The sequence below is a fragment of the Scomber scombrus genome, chromosome 9, assembly GCF_963691925.1.
Source record: "Scomber scombrus chromosome 9, fScoSco1.1, whole genome shotgun sequence".
Classification (NCBI taxonomy): domain Eukaryota; kingdom Metazoa; phylum Chordata; class Actinopteri; order Scombriformes; family Scombridae; genus Scomber; species Scomber scombrus.
In genome coordinates this window covers 13832074-13853749 of record NC_084978.1, presented here as the reverse complement: position 1 = coordinate 13853749, position 21676 = coordinate 13832074, and the positions used below count along the sequence as shown (strand labels likewise).

The 21676-nt window shown below is 40.5% G+C and overlaps 1 protein-coding gene across 1 annotated transcript in view; it reads left to right on the top strand.

Moving 5' to 3' along the window:
* atp11c (ATPase phospholipid transporting 11C) overlaps positions 1 to 20314 on the top strand; it is a 41636-nt gene extending 21322 nt beyond the window's left edge. The window contains exons 4-30 of the mRNA XM_062425554.1: positions 552 to 632; positions 1791 to 1904; positions 2756 to 2884; positions 3277 to 3365; positions 3928 to 3978; positions 4408 to 4472; positions 4570 to 4651; positions 4737 to 4887; positions 5566 to 5763; positions 6858 to 7028; positions 7369 to 7580; positions 7768 to 7839; positions 7942 to 8015; positions 8131 to 8234; positions 8345 to 8526; positions 9201 to 9467; positions 9709 to 9886; positions 10015 to 10117; positions 10230 to 10375; positions 10696 to 10755; positions 11443 to 11570; positions 12080 to 12215; positions 12305 to 12370; positions 12525 to 12628; positions 12758 to 12914; positions 17134 to 17165; positions 17443 to 20314. Coding sequence (XP_062281538.1) covers positions 552 to 632; positions 1791 to 1904; positions 2756 to 2884; positions 3277 to 3365; positions 3928 to 3978; positions 4408 to 4472; positions 4570 to 4651; positions 4737 to 4887; positions 5566 to 5763; positions 6858 to 7028; positions 7369 to 7580; positions 7768 to 7839; positions 7942 to 8015; positions 8131 to 8234; positions 8345 to 8526; positions 9201 to 9467; positions 9709 to 9886; positions 10015 to 10117; positions 10230 to 10375; positions 10696 to 10755; positions 11443 to 11570; positions 12080 to 12215; positions 12305 to 12370; positions 12525 to 12628; positions 12758 to 12914; positions 17134 to 17165; positions 17443 to 17479 — 3189 coding nt within the window. The 3' untranslated portion in view covers positions 17480 to 20314. The remainder of the gene's footprint in view (positions 1 to 551; positions 633 to 1790; positions 1905 to 2755; positions 2885 to 3276; positions 3366 to 3927; positions 3979 to 4407; positions 4473 to 4569; positions 4652 to 4736; positions 4888 to 5565; positions 5764 to 6857; positions 7029 to 7368; positions 7581 to 7767; positions 7840 to 7941; positions 8016 to 8130; positions 8235 to 8344; positions 8527 to 9200; positions 9468 to 9708; positions 9887 to 10014; positions 10118 to 10229; positions 10376 to 10695; positions 10756 to 11442; positions 11571 to 12079; positions 12216 to 12304; positions 12371 to 12524; positions 12629 to 12757; positions 12915 to 17133; positions 17166 to 17442) is intronic.
* The last annotated feature ends 1362 nt before the right edge of the window (positions 20315 to 21676 follow it).

Sequence of the window (21676 nt, the reverse complement as noted above, 5' to 3'; positions counted from 1 at the left end):
GCTGGGAGCTTTGGTCAGGTGGTTGGCTGTTGGGGATTACCTGATCACTGGTCCCATGCTTATTCTCGCTACACACGCAAACACACACACACACACACACACGCACACACACGCACACACGCACACACACGCACACACAAAGCTCAAACAGGTAAGGTGAGTCCAACAAAGCTTTGTGTTGGCCCTCTCTCATGCCTTGGCAGAAACACAGAAGCGTTGGCATGCCTGCAGATTAAGCACTCTGTCCCTGGCCCACCTGATTAAAAGTCCCATGGTCCAGAACCTCCATTCTTCACTTCTGAAATGTAAATATCTCCCATGTGCCTTATGGATGACCAAATTTGGGGAGCAGTAGTAACGCCTTACAGAAACAAACTACACCCTGCATTTAAAGGGGTGGCCCCATTTTCTAAGCCACATATACACGTGGTGCAGCATGGCCTTTGTAGACATGTATAGTGTCTCATCTGCTCAGTTTGAAGGGCAGGTGTTTGCCGTTGAGTGTTAACATTCAATTTCTCTGAAGTGTTTGTTTGCCCCCTTTCCGACAGGTGATAGTGGACACCCCCACCAGCCCAGTCACCAGTGGCCTACCCTTATTTTTTGTGATTACAGTGACCGCTATCAAGCAGGTAAGACACTGCCTAATGAGGCTGATGAGGGTGATATCATTATTATTGTGATTTCCATTGCCTTGTTCCTCATTTTTTCATTGTCTCTCACATTATATCCTTCCTCCCTCTCCATATAACATAAGTCCCTCTGCCTTCATAGCTCCCTTGCTGTGATTTTTGTATAAAGTATGTGACTAATGCTCTCTTGGGTTTTATGTTAATATGATCTGCTGGTGAATTGTGATTGGGGAGGAAATGAGCTCTCTGGGAGTGTGAGCAAATGGAGAAAGAGAGAGCAAGTCTATTACAGAGATACAAATTATCAAGGGGAGTGCCTGTTTCTTTGACTCTGTTGCTTACATGTCCCAGCCTTAGATGTATTGTTTAAGAATGGCTTTATAGCTAGTCTACTGCGGCGGCTTTGAAATGCACAATAGCGGGTGGACTTCCTTATGAAAATATATGGGATGCACTGATAGCGCTGGACCGCCTTCAGCCAGGCTTTGAAGTGGGACACCGCGGCAGGCTTCCTGACTCTCATAGTCAGGTTGAGGGGAAACTGTATAGTTCAACTGACCATCCATGGAATGCTTCTCCTCCCTCTTCCCCCCCTTTTCATCCACCTGGCATCATTTCCCAGCATCACTCAACAAGACATTCTCTCTCCTCCTATGACTTTTCCCTGTGATCCCGTTTTCTGGCTCAAGTGCCACCTTGGCACACACTCTGGTTTCCCTCTTTACCCGCTGCATCTCTGCACCATCTCCCATCTCCATCACTATCTTAAAAGTACTTAAGAAGTCTACTCTAGGCTTTGTGCCTTTATACTGCTGCAGCCCCAGGAATGATATTTTTATCCGACTCAGTATTATTTCATGGTATACTGTTCCAAGTGCTGGACAATCACTATCCCATTCTGCTGCTGCAGGCACTCTTATGCACACAGTTATGCAGTAGTAAATGTAATTATTATACTGCACGTACAGAACTTTCTTTATATCTTACTTCCCTTGATGGGTGAGAGATCCTGATAAACCTACCCTACATATCAGTAGAATACTTATGTTATTTTGTGAGCTGCTAATGATCCATCAGTTGAAATGTCACAAAAATGTTTTTGTATTTTTTTCTGTACTAAGCAAATAATACAATTCTGTTATTGATATGTCACCTTAGGGCTATGAGGACTGGTTACGGCACAAGGCTGACAATGAGGTGAATAAGTACCCAGTGAAAGTGCTAGAGGGCGGTCTGAGGATACGGAAGGAGAAGGACAGTGAGAAGATCAAGGTACCTTTCGGCAGCTACATCTTAGCTGCAATCCAGAGTAATAAACATTTCCTTAGAGACATGGCCTCAGTGAAACTGCTGGCAGGTTGGCATGACTGTGTTTGGAATGTATGCACATGGGAGAACGTGCTCTGCCTGTATAAATGCTTCAGATGCTTAAACAAGGCAATAACAAATGTTTCCAGGATGTTGTGTGCAGGTGTTTTATTTTCAATATATTTTTTATCTGTCCAATATGGGCCTTGTAGTATTTTCAAAGATTTATTCATCTTCTCGAAAGTTAAGAATTTATCAAGCAATATTTGAAGCAAATGATTCCTGGTTATTTTAAAGTTCTGCAAGTGCTGCTGACACCACTGAGAATCACCCAGCTGTCAAAACCAAAACATTATTGTTGAGTCTCAAACTGTGGGCAGCTGCTCTCAGCACAGGAGCTCAGACAAGTTAACTATAAGCTACCTCCTTCTGTAAAATGGACTAGAGTTAAAGTAAACATTTAGCAAGCCAAAGAGAGACAGTTGTCTTTACTCACTAGACCTGAAAGGTAAGTGAATATTGAACTAAAACGTGTCTGGTGTTGCTCCATTTATGCTCTTATGTATGTAAGTAGGCAGCTTGTTTGAGAACACATTAGCTACAGAATCTTGAAATTGGTAATTTGTATGTGTTTAATTGTAGTCCTTCTGCTCCCTAGTGGTAAAATTACTTAAACCACCTTTTATCTGTGATTGTTCAAATCTTTGTCACTTCCTGTCCTGTGCTGAATCCTGCTGATCTGGTACTTAGAAAAGTGTGGGGGAAAAAACGTGGAAAGTATTAAAAATTGTTTTTGGTTGTGTTTCTTTGACCAGGTTGGAGATGTTGTGGAGGTGGAGGAAGATGAGACCTTTCCCTGTGATTTAATACTGCTGCAATCTAGCCGAGATGATGATACATGTTTTGTTACCACAGCAAGTCTGGATGGAGAGTCCAACCATAAGGTAATGTGGGCCTCGATTTCCCACGATTTTTAAATTTTGTTGATTTTTTTGCCTTTTTTGTCATATTTTTTGCTTAGTAGGATTAAAATAAGGGAAATGGGCATTCATTTTCAACGATTATTGCAATTTCCTACCTGTATTGGCTTGTACATTGGAACCTGTTGCATGGGAAGAAAATCTGGAAGTCCCCCCTCTGTCCTCATAAATATATGTTGGTGCCTTTTTGTGCTCAAGTGTGAGTCACAGTACCTGGCTATCATTTGTCTTCCTATTTTCCTGTGGTGCCTATGTGTGAGGAGTAGGGGGAGGCTAAAATGAACACTTGACCTCAGCCAGTCACGCGCTCTAACTCTGTCTCTTTCTCTCTTTCTCTGCCTCTTCCACTTGTCCAGACACACTACACAGTGCCAGACACAGAGAAGGATCTGGAATCTCTCAATGCCACCATCGAGTGTGAACAGCCACAGCCTGACCTTTACAAGTAGGCACTTCATCATGTGGCCCCAACAGATTTACACTACAAGCATGCATTGCTTGCGGTTTGTTGGGCAATGGATTAACTCAACTGCTAGTGGAAAATGTCCTGAAATTCTCAAGAAATCATGGTCAAATTTGAGCAGTTTTATTCTCAGAATTGATTATTACTCATTAGTGGGACAATCAACACAAAGCCTTTGGCTCCCCCTTGGGGCAAGGAGTAGGAATATTGTCATTTAGCCACAGATCAAAGTGGTGGTTGAGACATGCTAATGTAAGTCATAGTGCCAGATGCTTACTATTCAGAGTCAATATAACTGACAGAGTGCCACTTGCTAACCATCTGTAATTAGCTGGCTCCCAAACCTCTGCTCCTGATTTCAGGTCAATGAGTACTTACAGTTTAAAAAAAAAAAAAAAAAAACTCATATATTTGGACACCTCAACTTCAAATCCACTCTAGTATAGAAAGATTGAATTATATGCAAAACAAACATCACACATCCTTTTTTATACATTTTTACAAATGACCTCAGATTCTAAGTGTGTTTGTATTTTTGTTGTAGGTTTGTCGGTCGTATGCACATCTACAAAAACAATCTGGAGCCAGCAGTAAGGTGAGAGCACTCTTGCACAAACATCTCAGCTCACTTTAAGTGAGAGCAAAATCAAAACAGAGTTGCTTAAGTACTCATTTGTTTCCCTTTGCATCACCAACAAATCATTATTTCATTGATCCTTTTATTGCAGACAAGCATTAAAATGAAAACAGGCTGGCACAGCTTCAGCCACTCCTTCCAAACCACTGCCACAGGCATTTATCAGTGACTGCTTTGTAATGGCCATATAAACAAATGCCAGTGTCCTTCTCAGGAAAAGTGGAGCTGATGTAAGCCCAGACTGCAGTCATAGTGTGTACTGTCCCTGCGTATTTTAGAGTGAATGCCAGCTTGGCTGCCAGGTTTCCATTTAGAGAATGGAGGAGTGTGTGGATTACACAGCTGCTATGTGACTGAACTGTTTGATGTACTGATGTAATTGTGCAGGTCTTTGGGCCCAGAAAACCTACTGCTGAAAGGGGCAACTTTAAAGAACACCCAGAAAATCTATGGTGAGTAAAATGGTATTGATGGCATTAGTGTATTAATATTAGTGAAAATAGTTCAGTATTTAAAAAGCAGATCTTTCTTCTTCTTTTCTTTTTTAAGGTGTTGCAGTTTACACTGGCATGGAAACAAAAATGGCTCTTAACTACCAGGGCAAGTCTCAGAAACGCTCGGCTGTGGAGAAGTAAGTTAAGAGAAAAAGGTGTAAACAAACCTCAAATATATGACATACCTCTGGTCCTCAAATATTTTATTTATTTTATTTTCAGGTCCATCAATGCCTTCCTTCTGGTTTACCTTTGTATATTGGTGAGCAAGGCCCTGGTGTGCACTACACTTAAGTACGTGTGGCAGAGCAAGCCTGGGCAGGATGAGCCTTGGTACAATGAGAAGACGCAGAGAGAGAAGGACACCAATCTGGTGAGTACAAATGGTGAACCATGACCTAAGTACCTGATGGGTACAGAGACGCCACAATAACTCACAACATTACATTGATGTTATAGAAAGCACAGTCCAAAAATGTGACCTTTTCTTATATATAATCACGCTTCAGTACTATGTATCATGCACATTGTAAAAATGAAATATCTGCAGTGACGTATGTCTGTAGAGCTGCTCGGGAAATGATCTATCACAGCATCAGTATATCATTGTGTATAGCAAATATTATTGTAACTAGAAGCGCTCAGTAAATACTTAACTTATGATTGCAGTTGTAACTTAAAAGGGCACAGCTCCATCCATCGTATTAAAGTGTTTTATAAGCCCTAGCCTCCTCTGCTCCACTCTAGTAAATCTCCTCTCTGCAAAATGACCACCACAGACCTACATTGTGACATGGTCCATTTCACTGGCTGTTAACCCGCTGCCCTAGGCCTCAATGAGCTGTGAACATCGCGATTGAACATTGCAATGGCCATCGTGTCTTCATATTTGTTGTCTGGATACTCTAGGACTTCTGATACTTTACTGAGGCACGCAATTCATGTAATGAACTTATATTACAGTGCAGTCAGACTGTGATAAATCACCAGCCCATCAATGCAGGATGACATTAGGTACATTTTAAATTGCATTCTCTTTTACCCCCAACAGTATCTAAAGATGTTCACCGACTTCCTGTCCTTCATGGTGCTCTTCAACTTCATCATTCCGGTGTCCATGTATGTGACGGTTGAGATGCAGAAGTTTCTGGGATCCTTTTTCATTGCCTGGGACAAGGATTTTTTTGACCCTGAAATCCAGGAAGGAGCACTGGTCAACACTTCAGACCTCAATGAGGAGCTAGGACAGGTTAGGCTGATGCACAAATATCAAAAAATATTTGAATTGAATAAATGCATGATATTAGGGAACTGCTTTCTTCAAACTCAGGGTTTCTGTTTTCTGAAACACCTGGAAAGCACATTCATCTTTCCAGATCAAAATATCCTGGAAACCATTGAATTGACCTGAAAAAGTTCATATTATCCAACAGTATAATGACCTGGTTGTTGAATAAATGGCTTGCAGTAATGTGTATAGGTATTCCCCAATGTAAAAACTTTACAATATGATTATCTGTGTCAAAATAATCTTGGTGCACTCAACTATTTTAATAATTACATAAATAAGGTGAAAATCATCAGACATTAAATACAAAACAGACATTGCAAACACACTCTGCCCATTCTTTATTTACATTTCATGTTAAATTGTTTACAAGGAGACATACTGTACAATAACTAGTGCCTTATAATTCACTGACTTTGGAAAAACTCAAAACAAATAAATAATAAATAAATGATATGAATAAATTAAGTAAACATTACTGCTGGACAGAAATGTTATTGTTTAAAATGAAAAATAAACTAAATTTTACACCAAAGTACTCGGCTCTGATGCAGTAAAGTTATGGTTCATTATTAGTGAAAGACAGTCCATAATTCATGGAAAAAAGCTTTTACATCATATTTGCTTTGTTTCACAAACACCATTTCTAAATTATTTCTATTTATTTATTTTTTTACATTCTTCTACAATAGGAAAATTTTAGTAAAATCTACAGTTAAAAGTGAGTCTAAGACAAGACCGATCAAAATGTGGTCTTGAGACTAATCTGTGCAGCACTACTGTAGAATATGAGCTCCTAATAATTACACCAGACCTACACTGTTCTGACTTCTGTTTTTTTTTCTTTATGGCATTTCTAACTCTGCAGTCAGAAATGAGTCACACTTGGTTTGCCACATGATTACTTCAATTAAAGGTGGTGCTTCATAAATCTGATTAATGCAGTGTAATTCTTAAAGGGAGTAATTGCTCAATCTTATTGTTGTCTATCAAATGGGCAAGTGAATTTTTTATGGGTTTGGGAGAGTCATGGTCTTTTATCATATCACCCACAGGTGGAGTATGTCTTCACAGACAAGACGGGCACCCTCACTCAGAATAACATGGAGTTCATAGAGTGCTGCATCGACGGCTTCCAGTACAAGTACAGCGACACAAGCTCAGAGTTGGACGTATTCTGTGTCACAGATGGACCTGTGAGCAAACTACAGCAGAAAGCTGGCAGGGTGAGTGTTGTGGTGTCCCTCCATCTGTTGTAAAAGTCACACAAGCAGCAACATATGGCCATTACATAGCTCGTTGCTCAGAAAGACCCTTCACAGGTCACCTGCGTACGGTCTCCTTGACATGTCAACGTATGCACACACCATGGAGAGGGAGCAGAGTGGCTGTGTTCTCTTGACAAGAGCACCTGATTAAACTTTACAGATGGTTACACTTCAACATGTATGTTTATAAGAAGTCAATTTAGACAAACGGTTGTAAGTCTAGGGATTTATCTCCAACTCTATTGATACACCAAGAGTTAATTTATTGTACTAATCCTCATTCATGTTGTGTCATCAGGAGAAGGAAGAGCTGTTTCTGCGTGCCCTGTGTCTGTGCCACACAGTCCAGGTGAAGGAGTCTACAGAGCAGAATCAGGTCCAAAGGGATGGACTGATAGATCAGGTGGATGGCTTAGGGATGGATGGAGAGGTGCTTCATCCAGCGGAGAAGCAGAGAGGGTTTATAGCCTCTTCACCTGATGAAGTTGCTCTGGTCAAGGGTGCCATGAGGTAAGAGATGGGCTGTCGTGCGTGAGTTAGACACTAACGCACCATGTGTTTGAATAATTTAAGAGTCAGTTAAATATAGATTAGCGTGTAATGTGAAGTTTTTAGATAATGTACAGTTTATTACACTCATTCACACTGTCCCTGAGTACAAAATTACTCATTTGTGATGGTTTGTCGCCCCCTGCAGGTATGGCTTCACATTTCTAGGTCTTGAAAGTAAAACCATGAAAATTCTCAACAGGAACAATGATGTTGAAATGTAAGTCTCTAATTACAAAACTCAATTATACATTTTTCTACGTATTTATATTTTTTCAATATTCACATTGACACTAAGGCTAATTTTATTTCTACTTTAAAGGTATGACCTGCTTCATGTATTGAACTTCGACCCAGTGAGAAGGCGAATGAGTGTAATTGTCAAATCCAAATCAGGTAAGCATAAGATTACAGTTAGGTTTATTGCACTGACTGCAATTTAATGCTGGCCCTCATCCCTGAACATGCTTTGTATTTGTGAATGTATATTTGTGTATGTTTTTGTGTCCAGGTGATACACTGCTCTTCTGTAAGGGAGCAGATTCCTCCATCTTTCCCCGTGTCAGACAGGAGGAGGTTGAAAGGATACGTATGCATGTGGAGCGCAATGCAACAGTGGGTTTCAAAAGCAATTTTGTCTTTCCAAATCTTTAAATCACTGTATTGATTTCATAGCAGATTATTTTGTGTTTTCATGCTATAACTGTGGGTATTTCATTATGCAGGAGGGCTACAGAACGTTGTGTGTGGCCTACAAACGTCTCACTGCAGAGGAGTACGCACAGGCTGATGCAGGACTGAGGGAAGCTAGACTGGCTCTGCAGGACAGAGAGGAGAAGCTCATGGCTGTTTACAATCAAGTGGAGACCGGCATGAGTCTAATAGGAGCTACTGCTGTGGAAGATCGGTGGGTAGTTGGAAAACATAATTGCATTTTGTTATTTTGTGTGCTGCTGTTGCCCTTCCTTTCCCCTGCCTCTCATTAGAGACAAGTGCCAAGTATTAAGGAGGCAAGAAATCTCACAACACAACTTGATAGAGAAGGTCAAGGTTTGCTGAGGCCGGCAAAAACATAGTGTCATAAACTAGCATCAGGTTAACATCACAGTTATTGCTGACGTTTGAGTCCCATCCAAATATACTTAAGAGGTGCTATCATTTGAAGCTTTGTTTCACTCCTGCATTCCATGTAATATACAGTACTGTTGCTTTGACAGATCACATCCTTTTTGCACTTTTGTGATAAAGTCATTTGTTCTTTGTAATATTGTTTAAGCTAACTGTAAACATCCTGCAGCTGCTTTATTGTAAGGGCTTTCAAGCACTTCAAGCAACTTTTTCCTGCCTCTTTCCCTTTGTCACATGTCACCAGATTCCTCGTGGTCTTTTGTCCTTTGTTACCTGGTAGTGACGGCTAAATGTCCCACTTTTCAGAAGTGTTGAATGTGAGCTCACATTGCCATCTTCTGGCTATCTTAGAGTACTCCACCATTTAGAAACATGTTAACAGGAAGCATGTATCATTTTATAGTCATTATTGAAATTATGTCAAATTTATTTCTTTTTGTTCTCATCCCTCAGGCTTCAAGATGAAGCAGCAGAGACCATGGAGGCTCTGCAGGGGGCAGGCATTAAGGTGTGGGTCCTAACAGGGGACAAGATGGAGACAGCAAAGTCCACCTGTTATGCCTGTAGATTGTTTCAGAGGGGCACAGAGCTGTTGGAGCTAACTGTTCGAACTCTGGAGGATGGAACAAAGAGGCGTGAGGAACGATTGCATGAGCTGTTGCTTGAATACCACAAGAAAGCTGTACAGGATGCACCAACAGTCAAGTCTGGCGTCAACAGGTTGGCATATAGATTACATGATCTCTTCATGATCATGACCTGATCATGCGTATGGTCCTGTGTGTGTCTGTGTTTATCTGTCCGCTGCTTATCTTGCATACTATTGCAGTTGTGGTGGTGTTGCATTAGGTGCCCCCCCCCCCAGACTGCACTCTTCTAGTTTTTTGATTTTTTGTATTTGCTTCATTTAACCAAACTCAATCTTACTGATGATTAAACCATTTTTCTGTTCATTTTGCAGGACTTGGTCCTCAACCAGTCAGGACTATGGTTTCATTATAGATGGTGCCACTCTATCGATGGTTCTCAACTCCTCCTCTGAATCCAACTCCAGTCGTTACAAGAACCTTTTCCTGCAGATTTGTCAAAACTGCACATCTGTGCTGTGCTGCCGTATGGCTCCTTTGCAAAAGGCACAGGTTAGAACAACAATTTGAGATGTAGAAAATATTTATTTTTTAAAAATATTAATGCATGATTTTTACAGTGAGCACTTGTGTTAAGATTGTTTTTTTTTAAGATGCCCCCTGTCCTGCTCCATCTTTAGATAGTAAAAATGGTGAAGAACTCTAAAGGCAGCCCAATCACCCTTTCGATTGGAGATGGTGCCAATGATGTCAGCATGATTTTGGAAGCTCATGTTGGTATTGGTAAGAAATCTCATGCTGAAGCTGACCCAGGACCTATAATTACTGTCCAAGTAGAGTGACAGGTAACATTTTGGTGAAAGTAGTGCATTAATATCTGTTCTTGGTTTTTCAGGTATTAAGGGTAAAGAGGGACGGCAGGCAGTGAGGAACAGTGATTATGCCATCCCTAAACTCAAGCATCTCAAGAAACTTTTGTTGGCTCACGGCCATCTCTACTATGTTCGCATTGCTCATCTGGTGCAATACTTCTTTTACAAGGTAGGAGGACCTAACACTTCTGTCACATTGACCTCATGTCATGAGTCATGCTAAGATGATGTTGTGGGTTTCAGCATAGTATGCGTTTCCCAAACCAACCAGCACACTCACTTGACTTGAGGATTATGTGGCAAGGTGTTTTGAAATAAACAGATTTGGCAGTATCAGATTCCTTAACAAAGCAAACTGATTTTTAGCCTGAACTCAGGTCAATATATTGACTTTTTTTGTACCTATATGATGAGCACATGAATACATTTGATGTTCTTTGTTACTTGTTCATCAGTGTGAGCCTGCTCTCTTTCTTTCTTTCCCTGCAGAACCTCTGCTTCATCTTACCTCAGTTTTTGTACCAGTTCTTCTGCGGCTATTCTCAGCAAGTGAGTATGTCCTGAGGCCTTTTGAGGTTCAAAGATGTTCTGAACATGAAAGGAGGCAGTGTCCCTTGAATCCACACCACCTCGTCCTCCTGAATGCTGGACTCTTTCCCCCAGATTTCCCCTCCCTCACTGCCCTTGGGATGTCTGAACTCTGATTGACATGTTTTATGTGCTGACACTAATTCACAGACAGATAAGAAAGACATGTGTCCTGCTCTGTTCACCATGGTACATTGTATGTGGATATTATGTAATCATGGTGGCATCTGTTCATGTCTGTGTGTGTGTAAAGCTACACTCTTATGAACACAGTGACTTAAGTTTTGTAAATTTCGGGTTGGAAAATGATGAGCTTACAGATTGGAGCACAGTGATGAACTCAATGGTTAATTGATGTATTCATTTATGTAATTAATTACCTTTTAAAAATAATTGGTGTGTCCACTTGTGAAAGGTAATGGGGAATATTTTACTCTTCCTCATGCCAGATGGCCCTTACTCGGATCTTTCATAAGTAAATGAAAGATAAATATAAGCTTGCTTATATGATATATTGTATGTGCAAGTATGATGGTGTGTATGAGTTTTGTCCTCGTGTGATATTAATCCCTGGTTGCCCCATTCCTCCTGATCCTCCTTACCAACCCCTTTCCCTTCACTCCCTCCTCCTGCTCCCATCCTCCCCAGCCCCTGTATGACGCGGCCTATCTGACGATGTACAACATCTGCTTCACCTCTATGCCCATCCTGGCTTACAGCCTTTTGGAACAGCACATCTGCATTGAGGTTCTGCTGGACAATGCTAACCTCTACAGGTAAACCTAGGGATTTTCCCAGATCTGCAGTATGTTGCTCCATTTTATTAAAGAGCACCAGCATTCATACAAATTAAGATTTCAACCTTTTTTTTTAATTTGAATTTTTAATTTATTTAGAGAAATTGTAGTGTGTGATTGTAAAAAAATTAAATTATAGTAAGCTATCAGTCACACATGTTGATCCCGTTGAACCAACACTGGAGCCATACACTCGTTTTCAAAGAAGCAAAATCTAGCTGGTTGAAAAGAGACAACATTTTTGAACTTTTTACTTCACCATTCATTGTTCATTCTAACTAGGCTTTTACTTTTTTTTGTGTACTTTTCACATATTCAAATCTACCTCAGTCACTAATCAAGTCAACATCATCTATGTGATGGAGCAGCCGAAGACTTCATGTGTGACATTAAAATGTAGTTTTAGTGTTCTGTGCTTTGATTAGATTGTATGCAAAGAGGCATTCAATAATGGCTCTGTTCATCTTTGTCTGTCATGATTTTTTTAGAGAGATTGCAAAGAACGCCATGTTGCGATGGGGACCCTTCCTCTATTGGACTTTCCTGGGAGTCTTCCATGGTTTGCTCTTCTTCTTTGGTGTTCGACTTTTATTCTGTAACCCAGCACTGCAGGATAATGGCCAGGTTTGTCCTCTGACCTAGTATGGTATTGAATTACATGATGACGTATTACCTTCTAAATACATCCGCTGATGTGTCTTCTTCAAATTCAGGTTTTTGGAAATTGGTCATATGGAACGATAGTCTTCACTGTCCTCGTCTTTACTGTCACACTTAAGGTAAATGACTCCCCTCTTGTTTTTTTTTATCTTTTATGAAAGAGTGTATCATTAGATCTGTTTCACAAGATAGATGACTTGCACACGATTGATTTTGGCTAACAGTGTTGGATATTTGACATGTGTATTTCATCCCTTTTCTCCACCATTCTAGCTTGCTCTGGACACGCGGCACTGGACATGGATCAACCACTTTGTAATCTGGGGCTCACTGGCCTTCTATGTGTTCTTCAGCTTTTTCTGGGGAGGAATAATATGGTTAGAAAACAACATATACAGTTATTGCTGTTGACCTTTTTATTTCTCATTTTCATCAGCTCTGTTCTTGGCTAGTCATCTCCTGTAGCTCTTCCAGCCAATGTAAACCAACATGTTCCTCTCCTGCAGGCCTTTCCTGAAGCAGCAGCGTTTGTACTTTGTGTTTGCCAACATGCTGAGTTCAGTGTCAGCCTGGCTGGTCATCATCTTGCTCATCCTGCTCAGCCTACTGCCAGAGATCCTGCTTGTGGTGTTCCGCAAGCCCCGCGGCCCCCATGCTCGACAGGTACAGCTCACCCACAAACACACACACACTTTTGCACTCTACTACATTTGCACCCTCTCGCTCTTTCTATCTCTCAGATTTAGATGCGCTGACTTAACATATATTGGTTGAGAGATTTTAACAGTTTTTTATCCAGGGTTTGGTTGTTGTTAATTGATCCCATCCTTGATGTATTTTGGTACAGGGTATACTTAAAGAGAGGGATTCAAATAAGATTTAAATTTGGTTGAATCAATCCAAAGTGGACATGATTTTTTGTATACAGAGCTATAGAGCACTGTAGAGGATGGTTGGTGTTAGCCTCCACCTACACCTCACCCGTAGTTCAGAAGGAGGACAAAGGAGAAATGAATAAATTTAGACCTCTGCTGCGTTCTTTGAAAATGTAAACTATTTTCCCACTGACATTCAAACAGTACACACAACTTCACTCATGATGACACTCTGCTATGATGACCCATAAGCAAGTTTTTTCCTTTATGATAGGCATTATTTAGTCATCACATTTAGCTCAAGATGGACGTCAAAAATATTTCTACGTTTTACAGAAACATTAATATATCAGAACAATTAACAAAGAAACACAGAATGAGAACTTGGAAAACGTTTTTAAAAAAAAAAATGTATTTCACTGTGGCTCTACAATCAGTCTTAAATGACCATAACAGTTTGTATGCAGGTTTATAGTATTATTGCATTTCGGAGGGACATTGTGATCTTCCTCCCAATTTATCCAGAAGGCGACTTTTCCAGACATATTTTGTCATTTAATTGGCTCCCGATGGAGCAAATGTGTTTTCTGTGCAGCTGGAGATGTTTGGTGGTATGTGCTGTTCTTTTGGGTGGGTTATTGTTTTTAATATAATGTCTTGATGTTTTTTGATTTGGAAGAAGTCATAAACCAAACCCTAATGTTTTGCACATATTTGAGGGAACTCATAACAGTTATGTATGTATGTATGTATTAATGAATATGGTATACATTTCCTGTTTTTTTATTTTTGAGTGTGTATCTCTCAGTTGACAGGCATACTTTGGATCTACTGCCTAAAATGAAAGAAGACAATTGATACTATACGTGGTGTTGTGTAACTATCCAGTACTTTTATTATGATTTAGAACACCCCCTTTAACCTTATTTTTACTTATTTTCCACCTCTCCAACTTTGTTTTCCGAGCTAGCGCTCTCGCTTTTGCACTTTAATACATTCTTCCTACTCTGTCTCACCGTCTCCTTTGTTCTCTCTCCCTCTCGGGACCTGCCTCCCTAAAGATGAAGCATCGCCTTCCTTCCTCGGGGACATCTACTATCTTCATGTTGTCGCAGACCGCTAGCACTCACAGCTTCTCATGGAGTGACTGAGGTCTCTTTTTCCTTCTGTCAGCTCTTATGTTTAAGTCTCTTCTCACAGTTTCTCTTTCTGCCGGTCTTGCTTGTTTCCTACCTGTTGTGTCTTCCTCTCCCGCTGTGCGACTCCTTCCTTGCCCTCTTAAGTAACTCAGGTGTGGTGTTCTGTGGCTATTTATAGACCCCACTGGATTGGACAGACTAGACTAGATTAATCATTACATCAGGAATGCTATCCTTGGAAGGCTGCATCTTTAAATCTTGACTTGAGTGCTATTCTTTACATATATGTATATTTATTTAGAAGGAATGTTAGTCAGTGGGCAGGTGTGTGCCCAACTCCGCCAGCAGTGTAGATTAGGATCGGATGTCCGTGATTGAAACGTGCAGTCAGTCTTCCATCCTTGTCTGTCCACTTGTATCAGTCAGTGTCTCCTCCCAGCTGCCTGTGCTGTTCCAATGCCTGCTGCCTCCGCATGTCCAGTCAGGTGAATGCAGCATGTCCAAGCACCCAAGCCTGCATTAAGGCTCAAGTCAACAACCTCATCCTGGACACTCACCACAACCCCTGCAGGCCACTGCATTTGTCTGTCGTGCGTGTGTGTGTGTGTTATTTCGTACTTGCTTTAAAGAAACGTGCAAAGGAAAGTAGCCTCGTTTAAATCTGAATCAAGCTCAATTTATAGAGTCAAAAATGCTGGTCTTGTTTGGAGGTCTGACCAGCTTTTTACCGTGAATTGTTTTCCTTTTTGGGGCTTTTGAAAATTATAATTGTGAGGAAATGCTGTTGAAAAAACACACCTGGACTGGTTTTCATTGTCCACCTGTCTCCCAGTTGTCTCTGTGTATGTACAGTATATGTATGTTCCCTGTGTTTACATGTGTGTGCAAGAACGAGCACCGGATGGAGAGAGAAGCTAAGTGTGTGTGAGGCAGTGTGCATGTGTTTGTCAGCGTAGTGATGTCATTGGTGTCTCTTGCCTCACCCCTCTAGAAGAAGCCGGTTCAGTCGAGTGTGGGGGGCCTCCAGTCTCCCCGGTCTTCAGCCAGGCCCCTGCTCATGAGAACCTTTTCAGATGAATCCAATACTGTCATTTAAACAGGTACCAGCCCACCTTCAGGCCATTTAAGCCAATCAAAGTATCACTCCCCCCAGACACTGAGCCAACCTCTCCAGCAGTTGTGAGCCCTAACTCTGAGCTTAACAAGCAAGTTTAAGGCTTAATGGTGTACAGGCAACATCCATTATGACCCAGTGTGTGTTGTGTAAGCTGATATTGGCTGGCTGAAGATATACTTACTCCATGTCAACAACTAATGTTTTCTTTTTTTTTGTAGTAAAAATGGTCAAATGGTGCATTTAATTAACATGTGAATGCATCTGTAGGCCTTCAGCTGAAAACATCAACCTTTAAAAAAAAAATACTGTATATATATGTATATATACATATATATACACAGATGCACCGTTCAGCCTCCCTTTCGAAGCTTATATTACTGTCTGCATGTGCTTTTAAAAAGCCAATTTTTGTTATTAATTTCAGTACATCTCATTTGTTGTACTAAGAGTGTGTGTGTGTGTGTGTGTGTTTGTGAAGATGTTGGTGGCAATTTGCTTTAGTTTATTTACCTTTCAGTGTGTAACAAAAAAGCTGGTGATTATGATTTCCCTAGTGTGACATTCGTGTAATGATTGTGACGTGGTGGTCTGGTCACGGTCATTTCTTCCTGTGTGCACATCCAAACAGTTGTGTTGCTGGTCGCCGTCTGCTTGCCCTCTTTACAAATAATGAATGCATTTGTGAGAGCTTGGCTCATTGCATGATGTGACTGCCTTAACCTCAGGCTGAATGCTGCTGCATTACATACAGGGGATAGACAACAAAATAAATGAAAACACTGCATGATAAAATATTCAAAACATTTTTTGTAGGTAAACATGGACAAAAAACCCAATCTGTTCAGTAATAAATTTAATCCTTCTTCTTTTCACAATACAAGTTTAGAGTTTATTGCAAGTCATATTTATTTATTTCCAGTTTTTGTTTTTGTTTTACAATGTTATTTTACGAAAGTATTTTTTATTTCACAAGGCCACTTTTTATCACCAGGTGTTTGTCAATGTAGACAAACAAGGGAGAGCCAGTTACGTGACTATGTGGTTGTTGCTTTGCTCTAAATGAGCAAGCAACAAATCATACACCTGGCTCTGCCCCGTTAGACTTTTTGATGAGAAGTTGCATTATGAAATAAAATGGTTGTTAGCAAGAGTTGAATCATGAGATGGAAAAAAATCTTTTAAAGAAGGGTTTTTTATTATGAAAACTGCTGGAATTATATAAAAAACTGTAATGAACTTATTTATTGTGAAAAGGAGGATGAAATAACTTGAAAATATACAAGATTATTTCATGGTTTATATTTTTGTCAATTCATATTATTTATTTAATTATTCATGTATTTATTTAATTATTCATGTATTTATTATTATTCCTTGATATTGTAAATAACAAATTTAAAGGCCATTTTAAAGCCTTTAAATAATAAGACTTCTTAAATTCAGTGTTAATTGGGATAACTTTTTTATGACATGAACTCATTAGAAGTTTATTCCAAAATGTCCAAAAGTTTGGAACATTTTGTTATGAAGGGTAACATAAAAAGAAGACCAAAAGTAGTGAGAACAAAGGCCTCTTGATTTAAAAAAAGAAGAAGAAAAAATATTTATTATAGTTACAATAAAGTCCTTTGACCTCACCAAGTCACTGCAACTCCCCATCCCTTTTGACCAGGGTCACCGAAATCTGTGCTTAACAATAGTAATGAGCTTTTGCAACAGCTGCTTAACCTGTGTTTCTATTCCTCCACTAGCTGTCAGAGGATGGCCTCCTACAAACATCCAGGTAAACCAAAAGGAAAGAACCTAACATTCTGTGTCTGTTCAATTACCCTGCTGAGCTTCAACAGATCAGTAAACGTGGATGAAATGGGGATTGCTTTCTTTACTAAATGTTGTTCGTGTCTGGTGGAGGGGAAGCTGTTATTTGATTTATTGTGGCCAATCGCAGCTTATTCTGTGTTGATTTTGGGTGATTTCAAGGTGTCTCGTCCTCTTTCTCTTGTTGGCAGAAGCTTGTAATAACAAAATTGAAGTAAAATCTGTCTGCTTGTGCTTTTCAGATCGCAGCTGTCACACCACTGTCCTATAAGCACCTGAAGGAGCATGAGTGAAAGGCAGCAAGGACCCGCAACAACAGTGGTTTTAGCCACATTCAGGGTCCCTTCAGGTCAGAGCTGTCTGCCATCATGCCTGATCTAAATCAAGGAGGCGATGAAGAGGAGGAAGAAAAAAAACAGAAGAAAGAGAGAGATGTACTGACTGGGGCAAAGGGATAAAAATGGGACTCTCTCCTCCATCCTTTTCTGCCCAAACTCCCATCCCCCCACCCCCAACGCATGCCTGCAAAGCTGTGCCCTGCATTATTTTTAAAGATATCTACTCAGATGACAGGCATGACTTTCCATTCTTTTACTTCTTTTAAAAAAATACTAGCTTACAGATGAATGCATACACGGCTGCCTTGTCAGTAGCTCTATCCAACTGCTGTGTTTTAACAAGCAGTTGTAATATCCACTCCAAGAATAGTTCACCTGCATGAAAAGAAGGCTCAAAAGAACGCTTCACTCCACTGATGTTCAGTCGCTGTATTCAGCAACGTTTTTAATAAGACATGATAAACCCATTCTCAACGGTTATTCTACTTTACAGTTATTTAGCTTTTCAACGGTTATTCTTTAAACGCTTATATGTTCACTCATTCACAGGTACAAAACTTTAAGGATGAAAAGTTACTGAATGTGACTTCAGTTCAACTCAGTGCAGCAAACTGACTGTTAGAACAGTTAGAACTGATTTCTCGTTGACTACGTGATTACTTTGTTTTCAATGAATCTGAAATCTTTATAGAATACTAATATAGGAGAGAAGTAAATTGGAGCCATATCACTACTCAATCCCAAAAGAGTGTGTATGTATGAGAGAATGAAAAATAGATTAGAGCTATAAAGGATATTCTGGCAATGCTAAGAGCATGACCTAAATCTTCCAGCCTCAGAGATAATTTAAGAGAGTCCAATTAAGATGAGAAAATTAATATATGTGCTGTACTGTATATAGCTTAGAGATGTATAACAGCATCTGCTCAAAGCCAAAAAGATAAAGTCTGAAACAGACACGTAATGTGATCCTATACCATCCACACAAGTGCGACCTGAGAGTGACAAGTCAGTGTGTCTGCGTGTTACTTAAATGCGTGCAACTTTACTGCATGAGAATGGTCATAAATGCCTGTTTTGTGTGTGTGATGCAAACCAGGATTACTTGAGCCTTGTTGATGTAGTACGGTTAGACATATCCTGCACTATTGAGGAAACTGGTTTGCTCATTGCGTAGATGGTCACTAAGGCACAAGAACATACACCGGAGCACACACAGACATGCACCTATCAGATAGACGAGAGTAAGGAACACAAAATAACAGCACCACACACATTGTATACAAATAAATGCGCACATGCACTAAAGCTTAAATGAGGTATTTATGTTCATTACACGTTTTTTTCTAGTTTGCATAATTTGTCTCTGGCAGGATGGAGTTGGAGCATAAAGAAACCCAACTCCAGACCTGCTGATTCAACATAGTTAATGCCACTGTGAGGCTTTACCCTCCATCTCCTTCTTTCTGTTTTTGGTCAAATCTGCTGACCTACAGGATGATCGAGTGAACTGTTTTGCCTTTTTGTTCCTTCCTTTAGCTTTTTATTTGTAGTGCTTCATACATTCCATATAAACATGCAATGATTTCAAACACTTTTAGATACTCTTTTTGCAATTTTGTTTTCTTTTTTTCACAAACAAATACTGTTTGGCATATTTATTGTTAAGTGTGATTTTACTCACAAATGTTATATTTTTATTATATAAATCTTTTTTTTATCGTGGAGAGTGGTCAGCTTTGTGCCAGTTTGAGTTAGCCTGTGTTATTACTCCAGCCCTGATGTGAGCCTGTGTCAATCCCATTTGATAGTCTTTGTCATATGTGCAAAGACAGGCAGCCCCCCACCACTACACTCAAACCCCCCAAAATGAACCTCTTAAGCAGTGCTGCTCCTTTCATCATCATAGTTCTGGTTGATTCAACTTGTGGTTTAAACCAATGAGCACCTGTCACTAATCAGTTACACTGGCCTGTTCAAAAAATGAAATTTGGGTAACATATCTCTCAATGATTTTTTTTTTAGTTTTAAACTTTGCTGATCCACAGTCAAATCATAACCATCTTTTTCTAGTACTAGGTCTTTGTATTTGACGCCTCCTGCCTGTAGCTTGACATATCTCTGTCATGATATCTAGAGTGGCACATGCAGTCACAATGCCAAATGGAGATTTTAAGAAATAATTTAATTTGTTCTTAACAAATGGAAAAATGTACATGCCTTTTAGTGTCATTTTGTACTAAAATTGTCTGTTTTCTGATGCAAGGAAAGAGATGAGGCTGTTCTTTACTCTGTGAAATGTTACCTCCAGACTGCACTGTGCCGAGGATTCGTGAGAGGATACAATAAGAGGGGCTGCCTGCTTTGTTTAACAAATGAAAAACCTTTAAGTGACATCAGAGATGCTATTTTCAGATGCTTAAAAATATCTTGGAATCTAACGTTTTGCCTGTCTAAATGAAAAGTATAAAAGAACGGATTGTATTTTTAATGCACCCTTTTTCCAGCCACTTTCATAAGAAAAACAAAATGTACAAAAAAAAAAACAACAAAAAACCCATGCGAGGCTCTGTGGTTGTGGACGCTGTCCCTTTTCAGTGAGGGGTGGAGGTGGACACCTTCAGGCACATCAGCAGCCCTGCATCATGCAGCGGGGGCACCCCACCCCCTCCAGCCCTTTGGGTCTCCAACCTCAACACTCCAAACCTCCAAGCTGAATGTACCTCTTTGAAACTAGTATATTCAAAACCTGAAGATTTTCTGTAATAAAGCAGAATGTTTTGAAGATAAACTGCCTTGTGCTTTGTTAAACCAGCCGTTATGTCAGCAGGTTTTGTCTGATGTGAGGATGTATGTATGTATGTGTGGGTGGTTGTGTGTGTGTTTATGTGTGTATTTGACCACACTAAGCAGATGCTGTGCAGTAATGAGATGGCTGAGAGGCTAAGCTGGATCAGCTGAGTGGCTGTGTTTCAAGCTGGAGTACTGCTGCTCTCCTACTGCTCCATGTGTGGCCTCAAGTCAAGAAAACCTCACGCACTGTGAGTCACTGAGTAGAGGAGGTTTACATACATGTATACAGAGCTTAAAGTTCATAGGCATCATGCCTGATTTTAGGAATAGAGCAAGCAGCTATTCATATAATTCTTTACTTTGACAACTTTTCAGACTCACAAATCTTTTTTTTGTTCTTTTCTCCCTGTAATTCTTCTCTACGCTAGTCTCCACTGTTAATGATTACGAATCCATTCAGAGTAGTTGTAGGCAGAGCAGTGCAGAATTGAGTTGAGAAAGGCCCACTGTATCAGTGTGTACACAATGACACCCTTTCATATTTGTTCTTCTGTTTGAATGTGATTGTTATGTGTTAAAGGCTGTGCTTCGCATGGGCCAAACTTGTTGCCTGGGGGTGTGGTTGATTTTCATTTTCTTTTTACAATAGATCTATTCTGTGTGTGTGTGTGTGTGTGTGTGTGTGTGTGTGCATGTGTGAGCATGCGTGTGTGTGTGTGTGTGCGCGCGCACACACATATATCCTAGTCAATGTGTGTTTAGAGTGTACATGAACATGACAGCCAGACAGCCTAACAATCCAGTCTACTATAGTGCCATGAGCACTGTACTGAAGGCACAGAAAACAGCAAAAGGGAGCATGAAGGAGTCTGAAGTGAGAGGGTAAAGTTGGGAGGGGGTGGCGGTGTGCCAGGAGTAGACTCTTGAGCTCTGCTCGGTGCAGAGCTGACGCACTACAGCTCAGGGAGAGAGAGGGAGAGGGGAGGGGCAACAGAGAGACAGACAGCAGTGGCCAGCTGGACTCTGTTTGTGTTGAAGTAGCTGACTGCTGCTGAGAGCAGCCGTTAATAGAGTGTGTATGAGGGTAAAAGCACATCACACCCAGTCTGGGCTACAACAGGACAGCATACCAATGATTTCTGCTTATGTGGGCAAGTTGTCTTCTCTTGTAGCTGTGCTGCTCTGTGTGGAGGCACTCTATGCAGCTCAAGGTCAGGAAAATCCATCAGCAGCCTCAGGGAACTGCCCCATCTGGATCCCGGGACCTGCAGAGGCAGGTGGGCCTAACTTTCCCTGTTGTTCCTGCCAGCCTCCATATAGAGACAGTATGGAGGGCTGTGGGACT